Genomic DNA, 20,744 nt, shown 5'->3' with positions numbered 1-20,744 from the left:
GGGTGGACGCCGCGTGGTTAACTAGTAGACGTCGCTTGTTCAACGAATTTTCGAGTAGTCTGTTAACTATTGGCACGTGTCGTCCTCGTGTCATTCTTGGGCAGCATTGGCAATGCGCAGTCACCGTAAGGCAAGCATACGAGCAGCCAGTTGTCTCCCGAGTAGTCCGCGCGTGCGAGGCTTACGGCGGAGGCGATCCGGTGATATTACGGACTTGGTGTAGTGAGCAAATAGCCATACAAGTCCATATAATATTAACCGTACGAAGTGATTGCCGGGATTGCTCTAAGGAGCTGTGACCTTTAATATTAAGCCAGCTAAAAATATAGCCGTCAACTAAAATCTTCATACATAATCCCAATGAGAATGACAAAATAAAACAAAGTAATCTTAAATTTATTTTATTCATTATGAATTTATTCCAAATCATTAAACTTTAGGAATGCATCAGGGTACAGCTTAAACAAAAATAAATTAAGTACTAAGTTATAAAAAAAAAACCTATCATACATGGGTTTATCATATAAACCATTTATTCGTGTGTACTTCATCTGGCTCTGTATTTACATTTTAAAATATCAGTGTTCCTATTTTGTTATATACATTGAGATATAACGAATCTTAGATACAGTTAAGTTAGCTCGAAAATAGCAAGGATACGTAACAATTGACAGTCGTTCTATCGTCCGTTTTAAATGTTCAATCTGTGATTTATTTAGAGTTTAGCTGCCTACAGACAAACTGACGGTCTAACAAATATAAAACATCTTCAAGACAAAATTCTGTGAAACGACCGCCGCAATGCATACAGATTGAACATATACTTCGATCGATAAAACTAAAGATTACAGTCGTCATATATAAAAAACGATCAATATTACATAAATATTGACAGATACATATGACACATAGGTAGTTAGTTCTGTTTTTAATGCCAAAGTTCTAAGGCACGATTTTATTACAATTTTATGATATTAGATTTTAGTAGACCACTTTGAGAATGAATGATGCAGGTAAGATGTTTTCATTGGCTTGTTGACAAAAGTAACTTTAGTGTTGTGCTCTTAACAATTCGAAATGCGATTTGAATTTTTATTTTTTAAATAGAACACATTACAAAATTCTCGTTCAAAGATAAGCGCAATAAAAAACACGATTACAAACTGCTCTTACTATATTATCTTAATAAATCAATTGTCTCTAACAATTATCCTTTTGCTATTTTCACAAACTTAGCCACCGGATTTGCACCTCATTTGGCACCAACTCCATTTGCTTCATACGTAACAACCACATTTAATCTCAGGTACGGAATCGCCGAATAACAAAATCAAACGATGAAACACATCACATTTCAAGACAAAATAAGTACTATAATTAAAATTAATAAATTTTTCATCACGGTGTCATTTGTATGGAATGTATTTAATTATTTTATTAACATTTTATTTTCCTTTTTCTTTTCAAACTGTGCGGCGAGTACCGATGACTGAAACCATTTTGAAACTTGAAAGGCAGTTCTCGGTAGCTCTACGAAATAGTGCCTACATTACATGACGTGACCATATTCATTCTTTCCACCTCAAATACTCCATGAAGTCAATCTGTTCCTTGAGACTGGTGACGACCTAGCTAACCGGAGTACCAATATATTGTGGTTGACAACAAAACCATGTCTCAAGATAACGTTACATCTTCATCAGATTTCATATACACTATTTAGCGTTTACAAAAATTTCGTCTGAAAAATATGTTTGCGCGTTTACACAAAGGCAAATCTATTTGACAATGTACACTCTAACAGTTTTCTCTGTATATTTGTTTCTTGTTTTTCTTGAAAATATTTTTCCTACCTTCTTAAGACATGTTGGAGATGCACAACTGTATAGTTAGATTGTGAAACTCATATCAGAGTTGAGTTCACCTTACCTTTTTTACCCTATGTACGCTTTTAATTCATTTTTTTTGTATGTACATTAATTATCGAATTTATTTATTACCACCATATTCCTATGAGTTACTTGTTACATCAAAAATCAAAACGTAGGCCTGTTTTATTTACTAGAAAAAGAAAAAAAACGTCATTCAAGCTACATATTTATATAAACTACAGTGTGACTCTCTTTGTGCATGATTAAAGCCATTGTAACGAATGAGTTTAGTTAATGGACCATTTAGGCAACAACTATCACATAGCGACCTAATTCTACACATGATACACACTATTTTTACTTATTTTACCTTTTATAAACGAATTTATTACTTACATCATCATGTATTTTTATATACTACATATTCATTAACCGGGTCTTAAAAAAAAATCGTAACTTAAATTACATATCGACATAACCGTTTGATTTTTTTTTTCTTCTTTTGTACAAAAATCGAAATTTACGCAACGGACAAAAATACATTACAGTTAGACTTAAATATGTATATTAAATTTACCTTGATTTTAGGCTGAATACGATATTCATAGGAGTAAGTAATTAATTAATATTAACATTCTATAACAAAAATCTTAACAACTTCAATTAACGGCGTCTATTACAAACAACATAATTATGTACAAATACAAAAATATAAACCGTTCAGTTAAACATATATATATATCGACGCTTGAAAGGCAAACGTGACTAAGCGACAATAACTGCATTGTACATAAATGATAGGCAATAACCATATTCGATGCGCAAAAAAAATATATTTCTAGGTCTATTAAAATCATTTCAATCCTACAGCTAGCTACTAGCTAGATTCTACTACAGCTAGTTTCGTTAAAATAAATTTTGTTTTCAGGTATTTCAACTTTAAATTAGTCTACTGTAAACGTTTGCCTTTCAAGCGTCGATATATATATTTTTTGTGTTCAATAACGTATTAGTTTTCATCTAAAATGTCATTATATATTTTGTTAGAAACATCAAATAGTTTAACGCGGATACATTAGTCGATTCACAACACGAAAGTACGAATCACAAACATTAAAATGAGACTATAATCGTGACATTATAAAATCAATTCACTCGATATTACAATTTAATACCGAATAAGTTCATGTGTGTGAGTTTGTGAGCGTGTTTGTGTGTACGTGCAGCACTTTTATTCTATAAACATTAAATGGCACAAACTTTGTAACCGTAAACGACTTTAGGTTTTAATACCTTAATAATAACTACACCGAATTATATCAACGTAAATGACTACAACCGCGACAACGAATCGAATTAAAAATATCCAAGTTTATTCTGTGAACGGTACTGTTAATTTTCTCTTGGCGATTGTCTTTTTGAAGTGAAACTTCTAATGCTACTTCCAAAAAGGTTGCGTTAAACGTTTAACGTACTAGAAACCATACTAGAAAGAGACAGAGCGAGAGTGAATGCGCGTCACTCGAACGCATGCGCGTAGTATAACTGTTACAGGCCAGCGCCAGCGTTAGCAACGAGTAGCGTCCAATATTGAAATGAATGAAATATATATATATTTATTTTTCTATCTGTAATTTAAAAAAAATATATAAAATAAATGTTGAAGATGTTGCATCTCTTCTACTCAGTATTCCCTATTACAAGATGAATCTGATTTATGGATGAAAAATGAAGAAAATCACAATACCACACATCGAAAAAGAAGTTTCACTTCATTCACGTGCACAAAGTTACACGTGCACCGTTATTTTTTTTTAAATTAAACATTTCATTCTAAATTTCCAAGTTTTTTTTTTCATGCCAGTCCCTTTGTTTCGGTTCGAAATGTAGATTCAATTTTATTACGAGTATATACACCTAGGCGGGGAACTGCAAGTACATACGTACATATATTGAATATTCGTTCTTTTTGACGTATCACAATCGCCGGTCGGTATTTAGTACATATTATGTTACTGACGATCGAGTCAAGCGCCACGCCTCGACATGCGTTCAAAGTTTAGTTTGTAACAAAAAAAGGCAGTCCCAATTGAAACGCGTGATTGTATTACGCCAGAAGTACTATAACTTTAACTTGTCCAGGGCCACAACACGTTCTACGACCAGTGTGCTTAGTGCGAGTCTTTTAACGTTCTCGATAGCGTAAAAGTTAACTCAAATTTGTATGCAGTTGGAACAGCGCCTCTAGCGGCAAACGTAGGGAAGTGATCGACATGTTAAAAAAACTCGCACTAAGCACAGCACCGTTCCTCAATGCGTCTTATTTATTCATAATATTAAACCTTGCTGAGCTTATTTTCACATATTTTGCAGAAAACTGCACAAAGATTTTTGAAAAAAAAAAGAACCTATATAAATAATACAGCAATCAATGCTAAATTCACAGCAAAATAATTTTAAATTGTTTTTAACTTATTTAAAACGGGATACATGCGCGCGCTAAGACACGTCCGTACAGGTCCGCACTTTCTACGCATGAATAAGTCGATCTATCGACGGTTTGCGCTCAAAGGATTAATATTATCAACAAAAGAACGACATAAGTCACTGATGTTTTACTAGATTCATTATAAATTACACAAAGTATAGGTACATTTTGTGATTAATAAAATAGGTAAGAATTTTTTTACAAAAACACTGATTTATCACTTTACATATTTTTGCAAATATACTCAGAGGCATAATTAGATCCATTAGAAATTACCAAACCTAATGCAGCGTAATAAAAATCTGTTAAGATTTTATTTGTGCTCATTATTGACTCTATTCCGACGTAATAAATCCAGATAAATATCCAGTGTAATTCCGATCTATCAAAGCAACCAAATTGTACATTACACCGGTCTACGCGGAGGTTTCGGACAATAGTAATAAAGTTATAATTGTATTTACTCTGCGAACAGAATTAGAATAGAGTAGACCTTCGCTAAACATTTTTTTTAATTTTTTTGTAAAATTACTTGAACACAATCGCGCATTTGTTAGTTTTATTTATCCACTAACGACCAGGTTCCTTTTTTACTACATTTTTTTTAGCTATTCGACGTCGAGAGTTTATTGACGTTCCTATTATTTACTACAATCTCTTTAATTAAAAAAATCAGGTTTTTTTTTTACACTAAAAAATCTAGATCATATTTTTCTAGCTAAAACGTTTATATGATTTGTAAACTTTTATTTAGGACGCTAGAATGAATGATTCACGCAACATGTTTCAGGTGAAAACGTATTGAACTATTTCCGATCTATGCCTACCGTATATATATAAACGCGTTCGCTTCTACAGAACCCACAAAACCAGCCACGGCGACTACAATTCAATATTTACTAGACTAAATGCGACTGTGGGACCAAATATTATTTAATAAAAGTCACTTTTGAAACACTTCGAAGACACAATATCTAACAAGAATTTCGTTTGTATTATGCGGTAGACAGCGGCTTGGCTCTGACCAGGGGCGTTGCTGAGGTCCATGGGCGACAGTAACTACTCACCGCCAGGTGGTTATGCTCGTCTGCTTACAATGGCAATAAATAAAAATCTACGCCTAGTTTCGATTTGTATTTTACGACAGAAAATTCCGTTCTACTATCAATTGCGCCGTTGTCGGAATACCTCAATCTTACAGGATTCAATTTGAACGATACTTCAACTTCAGGATAACGCCACTCACTACACTTGCGTCACGCAGTGTGCAAGTTTCTCTATTTCGGTCTGAAGAGCTTGTCGTTTCTCGGATTCAAGTTTCAATTTCGCGTTCAGCTCCTCAATAGACGCCTTGAACATGCTGTTCTGTACTTCTATTAGTTTCTCGAGGTTCGATATCTGAAAAAAATAAAAAATAAACATAAACGCAATGCATAATGTGCAGGTTTAATTTACGAAAAAAAAAACTGTAATCTGATTAAAATATTTCTATTTTTAACAGGTGATTTAATCTTCTTTTATTTTTCTACACCTCATCCCACTAGGTGGGGTCGGCACAGCACACATTTGTAAATATTTATTTTTGTTTTTTGGAATAATTATATATAGATAGCTTTAATAAATTGAGCTATAAGTGAGTCGTCTATTATCAAAGGTGGCAATCTGTACATTTGGACAAATTTTTTTTATTGATATGTCAATACAGATTTATTTGAATATAATCGTCTCCTTCAAAGAATACGGTTCAAAACCTGCATTAAATAAAGGTTAATAGTTAACCTGTTATTTATCTAAGATGTCGTTCCGAAGAGTTTTGTGACTGCCAATATAATACAAAGTCAATAATTCGTTTTTCTGATTTACCAATCATTGTCCAAAAGTCAGATTGCCGCCTTTGATAATAGTCGACTCAAGTATTTGACACTCAAACGTCATATTTATACTAATCTAAAAATCTATAGTGGTTTTTACGGATGTTCCGTTATAACTGAACTGAATCATGCATCTGACTGATTTGAAACTTGGTATCCATGTAGGAAATACATGTACTTAATGGATAGGTTAATATTTATATGAGCGTTGTACTCGCTATACCAGTTGCGGGGGCGTTAATGATGAGAATCTTCGTGGGGGTGAGAAATAATAATGTTAATTTTAAATGCCCAGCGAAGCGGACGGGTACAGCTAGTACTTTTATAAACGGCTTTCAAAGGATTCCTTAGCAATATGGCGTATAAACGTAAGCGACATTACATGTTGGTACAGACCAATACATTTTAATATCACATCATCATTTTCTATCCATTTCACGACGCTATTCCATTTATCAGTTCTCCTATCTCGTCTGTTATCACCTATTAGGTAGATACGTATATTTGTTGTAGTTTGTTGTATTACGAATAAATATATTCATCATATGTTTGAGTATATTAGTAATTCACTGTAATTGTCCGTCGATATTAGGGAACTCCTTAGAGCTAAGAACGCCTCGATACGCGCCTACGACAGGTATCCTACCGCGGAAAATCGTATTCGAATGCGTGCCCTACAACGCGACGTAAAGTCTCGCATCGCCGAAGTCCGAGATGCCAGATGGTCTGATTTCTTAGAAGGACTCGCGCCCTCCCAAAGGTCTTACTACCGCTTAGCTCGTACTCTCAAATCGGATACGGTAGTAACTATGCCCCCCCTCGTAGGCCCCTCAGGCCGACTCGCGGCGTTCGATGATGAGGAAAAAGCAGAGCTGCTGGCCGATACATTGCAAACCCAGTGCACGCCCAGCACTCAATCCGTGGACCCTGTTCATGTAGAATTAGTAGACAGTGAGGTAGAACGCAGAGCCTCCTTGCCACCCTCTGATGCGTTACCACCCGTCACCCCGATGGAAGTTAAAGACTTGATCAAAGACCTACGTCCTCGCAAGGCTCCCGGTTCCGACGGTATATCCAACCGCGTTATTAAACTTCTACCCGTCCAACTCATCGTGATGTTGGCATCTATTTTCAATGCCGCTATGGCGAACTGTATCTTTCCCGCGGTGTGGAAAGAAGCGGACGTTATCGGCATACATAAACCCGGTAAACCAAAAAATCATCCGACGAGCTACCGCCCGATTAGCCTCCTCATGTCTCTAGGCAAACTGTATGAGCGTCTGCTCTACAAACGCCTCAGAGACTTCGTCTCATCCAAGGGCATTCTTATCGATGAACAATTCGGATTCCGTACAAATCACTCATGCGTTCAACAGGTGCACCGCCTCACGGAGCACATTCTTGTGGGGCTTAATCGACCAAAACCGTTATACACGGGAGCTCTCTTCTTCGACGTCGCAAAAGCGTTCGACAAAGTCTGGCACAATGGTTTGATTTTCAAACTATTCAACATGGGCGTGCCGGATAGTCTCGTGCTCATCATACGGGACTTCTTGTCGAACCGCTCTTTTCGATATCGAGTCGAGGGAACCCGCTCCTCCCCACGACCTCTCACAGCTGGAGTCCCGCAAGGCTCTGTCCTCTCACCCCTCCTATTTAGCTTATTCGTCAACGATATTCCCCGGTCGCCGCCGACCCATTTAGCTTTATTCGCCGACGACACGACTGTTTACTATTCTAGTAGAAATAAGTCCCTAATCGCGAAGAAGCTTCAGAGCGCAGCCCTAGCCCTAGGACAGTGGTTCCGAAAATGGCGCATAGACATCAACCCAGCGAAAAGTACTGCGGTGCTATTTCAGAGGGGAAGCTCCACACGGATTTCCTCCCGGATTAGGAGGAGGAATCTCACACCCCCGATTACTCTCTTTAGACAACCCATACCCTGGGCCAGGAAGGTCAAGTACCTGGGCGTTACCCTGGATGCATCGATGACATTCCGCCCGCATATAAAATCAGTCCGTGACCGTGCCGCGTTTATTCTCGGTAGACTCTACCCCATGATCTGTAAGCGGAGTAAAATGTCCCTTCGGAACAAGGTGACACTTTACAAAACTTGCATAAGGCCCGTCATGACTTACGCGAGTGTGGTGTTCGCTCACGCGGCCCGCACACACATAGACACCCTCCAATCCCTACAATCCCGCTTTTGCAGGTTAGCTGTCGGGGCTCCGTGGTTCGTGAGGAACGTTGACCTACACGACGACCTGGGCCTCGAATCAATTCGGAAATACATGAAGTCAGCGTCGGAACGATACTTCGATAAGGCTATGCGTCATGATAATCGCCTTATCGTTGCCGCCGCTGACTACTCCCCGAATCCTGATCATGCAGGAGCCAGTCACCGTCGACGCCCTAGACACGTCCTTACGGATCCATCAGATCCAATAACCTTTGCATTAGATGCCTTCAGCTCTAATACTAGGGGCAGGCTTAGGGACCCCGGTAACCGTCATCGTCGAACTCGACAAAGAGGTCGACGTGCAACCTAACCCATGCATCAGCCCGCTGAGTTTCTCGCCGGATCTTCTCAGCGGGTCGCGATTCCGATCCGGTAGTAGATTTAGTAGATTCATTCGCGAAACAATTGCTCTTGAGTTGTTAGGTCTCCTTCGGAGGCGCTCGGGCAGTTGTTAGCAAATCCCACCCCTCTTGGCTGAGCCTTTGCTCGCCCACCTGTCCTGGTGAAACTGGAAAGGCCTTCGGGCCACCAGTAAACTTTCAATCAAAAAAAAAAAAAAAAAAAAAAAAAAAAAAAAAAAAAAAAAAAAAAAAAAAAAAAAAAAAAAAAAAAAAAAAAAATAATAATAATAATAATTCACTGTATATATATAGGTATACGGTATTATTTAATAAGAAACTTTTTTTTAATAGGGATTTTATGACCTGGTTACTAAGAGTTTTAGGTTTAATGAAAATAAGATTTGATATTTTCATTTATATTTTTATTTTATGAAAATTGGTAATATGAAGGGAACTGAAATAAAGTTGCTTAATATGAAATATAGCATGAACTGAAGTGAAATGAGATGATATGGTATGGTATATATAATTTCAGTAAAATAGTGGTCATTTACTAAGATCTTTTCGGTGAACTTTTTGGAGGATGCCGAAAAGTTACGTTCAGCGTTTTTGTTTCATGTTCCCACATTTGTGCACTTTCACAGATACTAAACAATTAACAAACCACCGTTATTACACATTTAAACCTAAATAAACACTAAATAGACAAAATAAAAGAAATCACACAAAAAGTCGATAACAAAATATAACTTCCAGCTTCACAGACTAAAAGCATATTGAAGGGAGAAGGGGCGCTGTTTGGCTTAAGTGACTACCAGTAATTCTTCAATAAAAAAAAAAAAGATATATTGCGCAATACTGACCCTGTAGTTGAGCTGCGCAATGAGCGCGTCGGTTCCATCAGCCGGGGGCGCCTTCTCCCCCCTGCCGGGCTGCGGCCTCCGCTCGAGAGTACTGGACGCGCTGGTCCTGTCACCTCCGACTGCGGCCACCGGCTTCTCGGGCGACCTCTCCTCGATCCGTTCCACTCTCTCGACCGTACTAGACTTCTCGAACACACTGGATGTCTTCGTAGAATTCATTTCGATTTTATCTGTAACGTGCTTGTCGTGTTTGGTGCTGGGTGCCTTGTCGGTGGGTGCGGCGGGCGGGGCGGGGGCGGGAGGTTTCTTCACGTCATCAACCATCGATAAAAATGTTCGACCTGAAACATTGTGTTGACATTACGTTGGATGCAAATAAATACTTTTTGGCGGAAACTCGAGGAGTGAAGTTGTGTGATTTGTTTTATTTTGTCTATTTAGTGTTTCTTCAGGTTTAAATGTGTAATAATGGTGGTTTATTAACTGTTTAATATCTGTGAAAGTGCACAAATGTGGGAAAATGAAACAAAGCCGCTGGACGTAACTTCTCGGGATCGTCCAAAAAGTCCACTGAAACAATCTCAGGAAATGACCACCATTTTACTGAGATTATATTTCATCCTAGTTGATTAATGTCTCAAATTAATCATCTTCATTTCATTTCACTCCATATAATCATTTTTCATAAAAATAATAATACAAATTAAAATAAGACATTAGGTCATCTAAAGGTCTTAGTAACCAGGTCATAAAAGCTCAAAAGGATGCAAATAAATACGCCATATTTAAATTCAAAAGTACCAATCTTGCCTACTACTGCCGCGAAGCAGTCAAACGTTCGATAATCATAGACACGCAGTCATATTGAGGTGTATGTGGACTCTGGTGACCCATGGAGCAGAAATACCGAGGAATTAAAGCAACAAATATGACAAATCGGAGCCAGTAGGTACATACAAGTATATTAAAAGAAAAACAATATCTATTATGAAAAATGAAATTAATAACAATAAGTTTCTTTTAACTATGCTGATAGCCTTGAGAGGTTATATCAGCGTTACCCTAGCGTGTATATGAGCTCACGGGACTCAACCCTGGCGAAGTTGCTAACACTGACCTTCGCAGAATCTACCACCGGATCCGAAACGCGATCCACTGAGAAGATCCGGCATATAACAGTAAGAAAAATCAGAGTATAAAGTGAGACTGGTGGCGTCCTCTCGTATCGGAGTATAATAAACAATTAGGATTGTCACCTCACTATAACAAGTGACCCCATAATGCAATAATGAGCAAATAAAATAAATTTTTTACAAGAATGTTTTGACTAACCTGCGGCGGTGGGGGAATGCATGACCGGTTTAATGACAGGCACCGGATCAGGGGTACTCCTATCGGGCGTTTCCTTTTTAGAATCCAACGAGTGACGTACCTTCGTCTATGAACAAACAATACATTACGGTAATATATCGCAGCATTAGATTGAGACATTTATCTCATATAATCTTAATCAGTTTTACTTTACATCAGAGATTTCTTTAATATTATTTAATAAAAATATATATATATATAATCTAGGTAATAGGTCTTATCCTTATCCCCTTATTATTTCCTGTTGCGATTGATCGTAATCCGAAAAATCTTTGTGCAGTCTGAAGTCTGAATAAATACGTCAAACATTCTAATAATGAAACCCTTATTCACCGTAAATATTTTTTTTTATAAAATGACAACGCAGTCTAGTATTATATAAAATTGTTTTAAAATAAGTTGTCTACGCGAGACACTGCGGCTTTATTGCTTCTATAATAAAACCAGTTGAATGCTTGCTACTTGCTTTAATTATAATTTACAATGGTTTAGTCGTGATTGTTCTGCGATGAATGTATGAATGTGACCTTTCTCGAAAAGGAAGGATCTTGTGCCAATAATGATTATTGTGAGGTAAATTAAGAATATTGTTGAATGCTGTCAGCTCGCGGTGCCGGTAGTAGTAAATGTTTTGGTATGACGTTTTGGCTAGCTTGCTGTGCTAAACGAGTCAGGCGCCGCGACATAAGTTTGGATAAAAAATAAATCCGTGTGCAATATCTGTGAACTCACCTCTTCGAAACTTTCTAGAACGCACATTCGACTGGTGATTGATGAGGTGCTCTTAGACATTTCCATAGAATGCGTTGATCTCTTCTCGTCCAAACCGCATTCCAGGATTCTGAAAGGAGTATTATTTTAATCAACTTATTGTCGAAACTTTTGAACGATGATTTTTTTAGTCTTTTCAATTATGGAGTATGAAAAAATATCGAAAACCAACCGCCGTACTTTGTCAAAAATGCGATTAGATTAATCTATTTTTATGCATAGCGCAATTACCGTTTAAAAGTTAGAAGTTAAGGGTATTATTCAGCAAGATATGGATTTATAAATAAAGAATTGATCTTAATAGTGTGTTCGGATAAAAATAAAATAAACAATCTAATTTGTGTTTTCTTGTTTAGTTTTATAGTAGCATGATTTACCGGATTTTTATTTTTATTTTAAAATTACTTATTCTGTCAGAATCATATAAAACCCCCTCGCTTATATTCATAGCTGTATTTTCTCAAATTATTATTTCTGCACAGTTTCATAGCATGAAAAATATACAATAATATGGAGAAAGTTTGAAGAAATGCCTAAGGAATGAAACTGCAAGCCAGGTCGAAAGAGAAGATGGCGGACAACCTAAAAATAAGCTGTTATTTTATTATTTTTTATGTATTTATTTATTATTTTTTGTGTACTGGTGGTCCCCCGATAGTCGAAATTCGACTATAATTAATTGAAATTATAAGTTTGTACACTATTAATATATGATTCTATGGTTAAAGACTAATTATTATACTTCTATAATCACAGATTTCACTAAGACTATATTTTAGACAAATATTAATAAAGACAAACAATATTTAATATCTATTCTCAATTTGATCACAGACTATAAGCAATAACAAAAGTTAGACAATAAACAAATAGTATGCATGCGTGTGTGTATCAAATACATGATGGTGTGTGTATGTTTTTATTATTATTTATTTAATGTATTTTTATGCATAATTAAAAAAAAATTACATTCTGCACTCCTTCTCTATAATCTCTATAAGTTTGGGAAATTTCATACCCCTCCGTCCGCGCAATTTTCGTACAAAGTTTTTGCTTCACGTATAAATATATTTTTTTTATTGCTTAGATGGGTGGACGAGCTCACAGCCCACCTGGTGTTAAGTGGTTACTGGAGCCCATAGACATTTACAACGTAAATGCGCCACCCACCTTGTGATATAAGTTCTAAGATCTCAGTATAGTTACAACGGCTGCCCTACCCTTCAAACCGTAACGCATTACTGCTTCACGGCAGAAATAGGCAGAGCGGTGGTACCTATCCGCGCGGACTCACAAGAGATCCAGTAAAAGTTTTTTTTTTTAACGTATTTCCTGTGTATTATTCAAACGTAGAACACCGCTTGTGTTAGTTTGCGGGCGGTGACCGACCTGTCGGTGCTCCCGCCGCCCGCCCTGCTGGCCAGCGCGCTGCTCTCTGCCGAGCTGGAGACGGACCGCGCCTTGCCGTCCGCAGCGAAGCTGGTCTTCTTCGCCTGGTTCAACTTCAACTCCTCCATCCAGGGAGCCTTGTGCTTCTCCCACTCGCGGGCGCGCGGTTTTATCTCTTCCGCTTTCTCCGGCGGGGGCTTTTCGCTCGCCGGTACTGTAAAAAATTATTTTTGATTGTTGTAAATCAATTTGAATTTTTCTATTTTGCAATGACTAGAATTTTTTTTTTAATTCGTCCCAATCCATGTAGTGATTTTAACACGAACACAAAAATAATTGTTTAAAGGCATAGTTCTTACTCAATATCAATTCATTATTCGAGACATGTACGACTCCGGACAACACGAGTTATTACTAATAATTCCTATTTTTATATATATTAATCGACGAGTAGGTACCGTAGTATTTTCCCTTTTTTTTTGTTTCCCCGAAAAATAGTGCCGCTACTCATTTTAAAAAGTGCGATGACCGTTATACGATACAAATTACTAGACGTCATGCCTCAAGGTGGGTAGCTTAAAATGACAATCATAGAACGTCTATGGACTCCAATATAATTGTTCCTTAAAAATATATTTACAAAGAAGCATCAGTCTTATAATTCTTTAGGGATGGGTATTCGATAAATTTAGTACATCTCTAGAGAAATTTCATATCTTGAGAGACTTGACTTTGACTGAGGTCAAACGATTTGTTTTATAACTTCGTACAGTTAAGAGGTATTTCCCTTATTACACAACATTTATCTGTGTAATTAAAGGTCCATTTTATTTGGTATTACCATCAACAATTCGATGCTTTTAATTGAACTACAATTAAGAGTACCCCATTCAAATAGGTGAAGAAGTTTTTTTGTTCTTATAATTTTTCTAAATTTTAAACTTAAAATGGCTCTTCTGTGAAGTGGCTAAAATATCGCTTAAATCAAATACCCTTTCCTTTATTGATATGTATATATACAGTATCATCGTACCTTCGTGTCCGTTGCTAAGTCCTATTTGCTGCGGCGTGTCGTCGCGTAGGACCTGACTAGGTGGCCGTCGTCTTGGTGCTTTGACTCTAAATTTCGATAAACGAAAGGTTTAATTATGTGATACATTAAAATTAAACACGAAAACATCTCACAAAACAAATTATATAAAAATTATTAATCGAGTATCATTTGAAATATTATCGATTTTAAGTGTACTACACTAATTTTATTTGAGTTTAGATAATTTAATTAACACAATTTCAATTATGTCTTCAAGATTAATTTGATCAGAGCATTAACATTATTTCTGCTATCTTGTAAGAAAAATATAAAGAAATTGATCTAATCAAATATGTCAAAGATTTTTTATGTATTAGTGCTTATAACCTAAATGGCTAATTAACGATTTTAAGAATAGAAATTAGTAGAAAGTAGTAGTAGTAGTAGAGATAAAATGAAAATAATAATAATAATAATTTACCTGCCCGCTCTAGGATCGTTGAGTATGGAGTTACGTTCGATATTGTCGAACGTACTATTGTTGGGTGCGTTGATGTTGGGCGTGTTGGTGTTGGGCGTGTTGGTGTTGGTCGTGTTGGCGTTGGTCGTGGTTGCTGCGTTGGCGTTGGGTGTTGGCTTGCTGGACGTAGCGCCGTCCGGTCGGTCCGAATCCACAACAACAGGCGTCGATTTTTCTCTGAAGATATTTAGTTTTTTTATTATTATTCAGCAAAAGAAGTACAGCGTTAGAAAGGCATTTTTCATTGTATTGAGTTTGAATGTATTATCAGCAAAAAAGGTACAGCGTTGGAACGGCACATCTCATTGCATTGAGTTTGAAAGTATTATCAATAGGCCTACAAACACGAGCCAACAGTACGTACTTAGTCAATGATGTCACTACAATTTGGGCGAAGATGTCCATATGTTCATAGTCACTGACAGTTTTTGCGAAGCTCATGCGAGCGACGTTTGGGGAAAAGTATCGCTCAGAGATACGATACAATAAATCCCTGACGACGGATACAATTAGGAGACAAAAATGCTTTGGGTCTAAACCCTAAAAACTAAAAAAACAATCTAATCTAATCTCTTCCAAATATCGACATCCTCCGAATTTTGTTATTTATTATGGCACCGTAAATTAGCTCTTATGAATATAGGCGAGAAATTCTAAATTTCACAATCAGGAACACTAACTTGTCAGAAGATGATAGCATTTTATTCTTCAGTCCGCTGAGCAAGCCTCCGACCCCGGATACGGGCGTCGGACTTTTCTTTAACGGCACCGGCGGTTTCTTTACCTGTAAACATAGCAACATTTACCAAAGTAAAAAAAATACTATATAGAAAAACAAAACCTAGCAAGCTTCAACTATAGATTAACTGTTACCTGAACAACAATAACAAAACTCATAAAGAGCTTCACATAAATGTCGCGGCCTAACTCGTCGTGGCCTAAAGGATACGACGCCCGGTGCATTCGTATCCAGCGATGCGAATATGCCGGTGTTCGAATCACGCTGGCAGGTACAAATTTTTATAATGAAATACGTATTTAACAAACGTTATCGATTGGCTTCCACGGTGAAGGAATTGTAGTAAAAAAACAAGTCCGCAAAAATTTTAATTTGCTTAATTACTCGTGGGAGGGCGAGTTTGTGAGTTCGCACGGGTAGGTACTAGCAGCCGTTGTACTGTAAAAAGTGAGACCTTAGAACTTATGTCTCAAGATGGGTGGCAGTATTTACGTTTTTGATGATTGACATCAGATAGGGCGTGAACTCGTCCACCCATCTAAGCAAATAAAGAAGTATCAGTTTTAATAGCTTATCGATAACGATTAATCTAGCCTTCAAAACAAGTGATCGTTAAGTCAGCAGAAATAGGCAGGAACCACCTTTTTTTTTCTTACCTAATCTGGTAGCTTTGAGAGGCTATGCCAGCGTAACCGATCACGTAGGTGAACTCACGGGGCTCAAACCAGAGGACGTTGCTAACATTAGCCCTAGTAAGAGCAGTGCTTCCCAGAATCTACCAGCGGAAACGCGAACCACTGAGAAGATCCGGCGAGAAACAGGCAGGAACCATCAATGCGTGACGTCATACAACGTGTTTGAATCCATTTTTGTTATTCAACAACTACCCCCAACCGCGAAATTTATATCTTTTCTAACATTTGGGAAGGTATTTAGATTTTTTTTTATTAAAATTTTCGTGAAATAATTCAGCAACATAAAATCTCATTACATAGTCATAAAATTACGTAACTATCTAAACGTAGGCGGAGGCGTAGTTGCGATTCAAATTTGACTCTCCAATGACATTCACTTCATATCCTTGAATTAAAAAGGGTACACAAGCGACGTTTTAATGTGTATATATATTTTTTTTCGCTAAATATACGGAGACAATACGACACACGGAGATACTTTGAAATATTCGCATTTTTTTTTTTTTTTTCCTACCTAAGCTGAGAGCCTTGAGAGGCTATGTCAGCGTAACCCTAACTTTTGTAGGTGAGCTCACGGGGCTCAAACCTGATGACGTTGCTAACACGAACCCTAGCAAGAGCCGTGCTTCGCAGAATCTACCACCGGATCGGAAACGCGACCCACTGAGAAGATCCGGCGAGAAACTCAGTGGGCTGTGTCTGGGAGTTAATTTACTCGTCGAGCCCTTCGTCGCAAGCGACGGGTTCGACGAGAACGGTGACCGGTGCTTGAAGTACCTAGAAGCACCGTTAGTGGATCGGGAGGAGGTTTTCGCATAAAAATCCGGGTTCTATTTATTTTATTATACCACTAACTAATATTCCAACAATGCCGTTATAAAACTTGACTGTCTCGATGGTACAGTAGTTAGCGGCCCTGACTGTCGCGTCTAGGGTCGTGGGTTCGATTCCCACATCGAGCAAACGTTCGAGTGATGAACAAGTTTTTTTGCTCTTTATCTGGGCGTTTATTATCTATATATGTATATATTCAAGCATATATGAGTATGTTTAGTATCCATAACACATAGAATCCTAATAACACGCAATCTAACACACGTTTCACGCAACAATGGATTAACGTGACATTATATTTTAAATCCGGCGAAATAATACGCATTTCATTAATTTGGAAACAACTTCAATTTTGACCAAGCTGAAATCGATCGGAGATCGCGCCTTATGCAATTATCAATTTACAAATAATGAAATTAGACATTTCACTTGCAGCTATATTGCAAATATATCGCTTACTACACACATCACTGTTTGAAAATAATGAAATAAGACTCTGCGTTGTGATTGCATCATAAATATTGTATTTACATTACACAGGATCGCGACCTACTAGATTTCTAAGTTTGATCATATACAGGTCTTCGATTGTATTTGACATAAACTGCAAAGCACTATCTATATATCTTTTAGCCCACTGACGTCTATTGCTGGACATAGGCCTTCCCCAAGCCCCGCCACATTGATTGATCCTGCACTGCTTGCATCCAACGGATTCCCCTCCCTCCCAGGGAAATAGGCCTCCCACAGGATGGAACGCCGCACGATCTATTGAGATTCACAAAGCACTGCCACCAATAAACAGAAGGATGCTCTAGAACATTAAAGACTTAGCAAATCGATGTGTCTTAAGCCCGGGTGGCGGAGAAAGGTCTCATCCTTAAAAATAGTTTAGACCTTGGAACTCATATCTCAAGGTGGGTCGCGGAATTTACTTTGTAGATGTCTATGGGCTCCGGTAACCACTTAACAGCAGGTGGGTTGTGAGCACGACCACTGATCTATGCAATAAAAAAAAAGTTAAAAGTAATTTAATTACCTGGCCGTCGATACTTCCGTCTGTAGCTGCTTCGTTGTGAATAAATTTCTCAGTTTCATTCTTACTTGTGTGCGTGACTGTACTATGTGTGCTAGTCTCTTTGCTGAGAGGGTTGTCTTTGTGCATACTGAAATTAAGAAATAAAAATTTTAAGTCCGTACGTACGTACACTGCCTGCAGTTTTCCCACTTTGGGAGTTTTAACGACAATGGGACTGTTTTCCACCGAGAGGGTAAAATTTCTTGAATACGTGCAAGCGTGCTAGCTTCAGCTTCAGGCGTCTGTCTAATAACTTTGTGTTCCATGATAACTACCATAATACCACGTTCTGTTTTTTCTGTGATAAAATATTTCAATGAACTATTCAAGTTTATATACCCTCTCGCTGTCTCTTCTTGTGCATTATACGAGATAGCAGTTCGCAGGAATTGTTAACTGAACCTCTTTATGTCTGAATAGTAATGTTTATGTCGAAACACAAGGAAGCTCGATTAGTTGATGAAATAAGCTCTCCATTGTTAAAACTCGTGTGTACTATTCATTGCTTTGACATTCATATTTGTATTTTTATTAACCTATATATTATTGACAAGTGAAAGCAAAAAAGCCAACCTCAGTATAAAAAAAATGATACCATCCTAACATAAAAAAAAATTTTTTTTTTTTATATAAATATGTATGAACAGATCAGCTGATTACGAACGTAATGACGCCCGCGCTCATTTTGTATTCATTATTACAAAAAAAATAACTGTTTCTCTAACACATTATGTTGATTAATTTCGTAATACTTATTTGTATACATATAACTTCATTACCATTCAAACGTTCGAAAGAATCACGCTTAAATCGAAAAACGAGATACGGAAAAAGCACACTTTCCTCACCTTATCTTAGACGTAGTCAACTCCTTGACCGAGGCGGTTTTTTCTGTGTATTTATTGAGTATGGGATAAATCGAGTTGGTTGCGGCTTTTGATGGACGTTCGGGTTTCTTCTCTTCAACTTCTGCTGTGGCTGTGAAACACAAAAAACAAAAGAAAATCCAATGCACGATCTCAAAAAAAAAAAAACACAAAATCAAAAGTCCTCCAAATGGCTTCGATGGCGCGAAAATGATATTTTTTTTTTTTAAACAGCTATAAATTTTTACAACTGACTTTCTACGCCCATTTCGATTGAAACACGGAACGAACGAGGAAACGAACACGGCTCAGACGCGTTACAAACGACTCTGAGGCAACAAGCTATAAAAAGAAACGCGACAGAACCTCTGAGGCTGTACGTTACGCAAAATCACGACTTCGCTCGAGACTTGCAACCTTCATGAGAAATGTCAATAGCAAAACATCGATACCTTTGATAACGATTGACAGTACGGCATGTTTATGAATGTAGGTATTTTTTATTGCTCTGGTAGGTAAAGAAGGTTTTAAGTGATTACCGGACTCCGTAGGAACATAGATGACAACGTGAAGCACTCACTTGAGACATAACGCCGAATTTTCAATTATGTTTTAAAAATTTACATGTGTGAAAAAATAAAATTATATCGTCTTTATTTTAACTAAATAAATGACCATTAATTTTGTGTTTTCATTTGATGTTGGTCATATCAAAGCTACTTGCTGTCAGTCAATCTTAGAATTTTATTAAATAGTATATTTGAAAAATCGACTGGTGAATAAGAATTCAAATTTAGTCTTTGATTAATTTCTAATAAACAACCGAATAATCGTAAAAAATAAATATATAATTAATTATATTTTAAACATAAAGAGAAAATTGATGCAATAAGTATTAGAACTTTTTTTTATATTGAGTAGATTTTAAGACGAGCGCCAGATCCTTCTGATACTGAGCGTTTACCGAAAACCACAGACTTTCGGCCTAAAAACAATCTCTCCGGCAAACATTGATAAAAAACAAGAGTTTATGAAAGCGGCATTTTTTGCAATGTCCAATCAATCATACTTTGTTACGATAAGAAACAGATCGAATTCAATGTTTGGAAATTCTAAAAACAACTAATAAGCAACTAAACTTAGATAAATCTATCGTAAATTAATATATTATATATTGCACCAAATAATAACGTTAATGTTGCCTTACTGTTTACCTCTATACTCAACTCCAACGGGCAGATAGTTTACTAACATGCTCAACAAATATGACTACCGAGTCGAACATGCGATCTTTAAATAAATAGCATAAATAGCTTAGAGTCATTGTTTTGGCGCGAAACTTGAATTACGAATATAAGAATGAGTCTGTACACATAATACAAATTCAAGGTTCTTTAAATTGTTCAATACATTACACTGTAGCATGTACGTACGTACATACGTGACATTATTTCACTTTTAAAACTAAGTTTTATTTTACGATTAATTAGATAATTCGCTTCGAAATTGGTTACCGATAATGAAAATTACAAAATTTATGCATCTAATGTTTCCAAACATAACAAAACTTCGAAATATTTAATATTATTGCAGAAGTAAGACATATGCCTTTATTTTTATGTTTTGAGGTGTTTTTAGCGCAAATTACAATTTCTTTTAGTAATCATTAATAGATCGATAGCACGTCATCCTGATTATTTATAATAGTTAGATGATTTATACACATTTGACAATTCTAATCTGAAATTATCGTGTCTTATATTACTAATATTATT

At 36.8% G+C, this 20,744-nt stretch overlaps 1 protein-coding gene across 2 annotated transcripts in view; it reads right to left on the bottom strand.

The window, feature by feature from the left end:
- Nucleotides 1-385: 385 nt before the first annotated feature.
- The window catches only part of LOC101740336 (CD2-associated protein), a 37,211-nt gene continuing 16,852 nt past the window's right edge, over nucleotides 386-20,744 (bottom strand). For both annotated transcript variants that reach the window (XM_004931055.5, XM_038013060.2), the window contains 10 exons: nucleotides 18,952-19,081; nucleotides 18,065-18,191; nucleotides 15,438-15,541; nucleotides 14,719-14,934; nucleotides 14,238-14,323; nucleotides 13,205-13,418; nucleotides 11,777-11,885; nucleotides 11,006-11,111; nucleotides 9,674-10,014; nucleotides 386-5,757 (listed from right to left, as the gene is read on the bottom strand). In XM_004931055.5, coding sequence (XP_004931112.2) covers nucleotides 5,605-5,757; nucleotides 9,674-10,014; nucleotides 11,006-11,111; nucleotides 11,777-11,885; nucleotides 13,205-13,418; nucleotides 14,238-14,323; nucleotides 14,719-14,934; nucleotides 15,438-15,541; nucleotides 18,065-18,191; nucleotides 18,952-19,081 — 1,586 coding nt within the window. In that variant the 3' untranslated portion in view covers nucleotides 386-5,604. The remainder of the gene's footprint in view (nucleotides 5,758-9,673; nucleotides 10,015-11,005; nucleotides 11,112-11,776; nucleotides 11,886-13,204; nucleotides 13,419-14,237; nucleotides 14,324-14,718; nucleotides 14,935-15,437; nucleotides 15,542-18,064; nucleotides 18,192-18,951; nucleotides 19,082-20,744) is intronic.

Source organism: Bombyx mori, chromosome 9 (genome assembly GCF_030269925.1).
Source record: "Bombyx mori chromosome 9, ASM3026992v2".
NCBI classification, from domain to species: Eukaryota; Metazoa; Arthropoda; class Insecta; order Lepidoptera; family Bombycidae; genus Bombyx; species Bombyx mori.
The sequence above is the reverse complement of the archived record's forward strand: the minus strand, read 5'-3'. Positions and strand labels throughout refer to the sequence as shown.